The 509-nt window shown below is 44.0% G+C and overlaps 1 protein-coding gene across 1 annotated transcript in view; it reads left to right on the top strand.

The window, feature by feature from the left end:
* EMH_0039600 (uncharacterized protein) overlaps positions 1-152 on the top strand; it is a gene marked incomplete at both ends in the record, with an annotated part of 555 nt that extends 403 nt beyond the window's left edge. The window contains one exon of the mRNA XM_013495418.1: positions 3-152. Within this exon, the coding sequence (XP_013350872.1) occupies positions 3-152 (150 nt within the window). The remainder of the gene's footprint in view (positions 1-2) is intronic.
* Between the last annotated feature and the right edge of the window lie 357 nt (positions 153-509).

Here is a 509-nt window from a genome sequence, read left to right as displayed (position 1 = left end):
TGCAGCAGCAGCAGCAGCAGCAGCAGCAGCAGCAAGCAGCGAAGCTCCCCCTATATTCACAGCTGGGGGCCTCTCCTTTGCTTATATACGCCGCAGCAACTTATATTTTGTTGCTGCTACACAACAAAACCCTTCTCCTGCTTTGCTTATAGAGCTTCTATTAAGATTAGTAAAAGCTATTAAAGTAAACCCTAAACCCTAAACCCTCGTAAACCCTAAACCCTCGTAAACCCTAAACCCTAATTTATACTTTGTTGCTGCTATACACAACAAAACCCTTCTCCTGCTTTGCTTATAGAGCTTCTATTAAGATTAGTAAAAGCTATTAAAGTAAACCCTAAACCCTCGTAAACCCTAAACCCTAAACCCTTCTGCTGCTATCATTTGCTGCTGCAGTTTCTGTTGCATTCCTCAAGACCTCTCTTTACACTCAATTTCTTTTTGTGTTTCTGCTGCTGCTGCTGCTGCTGCTGCTGCTGCTGCTTCTGCTGCTACTGCTGCTGCTGCTT

This window comes from Eimeria mitis, genomic scaffold (assembly GCF_000499745.2).
Source record: "Eimeria mitis Houghton genomic scaffold, Emh_scaff1564, whole genome shotgun sequence".
Classification (NCBI taxonomy): domain Eukaryota; phylum Apicomplexa; class Conoidasida; order Eucoccidiorida; family Eimeriidae; genus Eimeria; species Eimeria mitis.
Note: the sequence above shows the minus strand (reverse complement) of the source record. Positions and strands in the feature narration are given on the sequence as shown.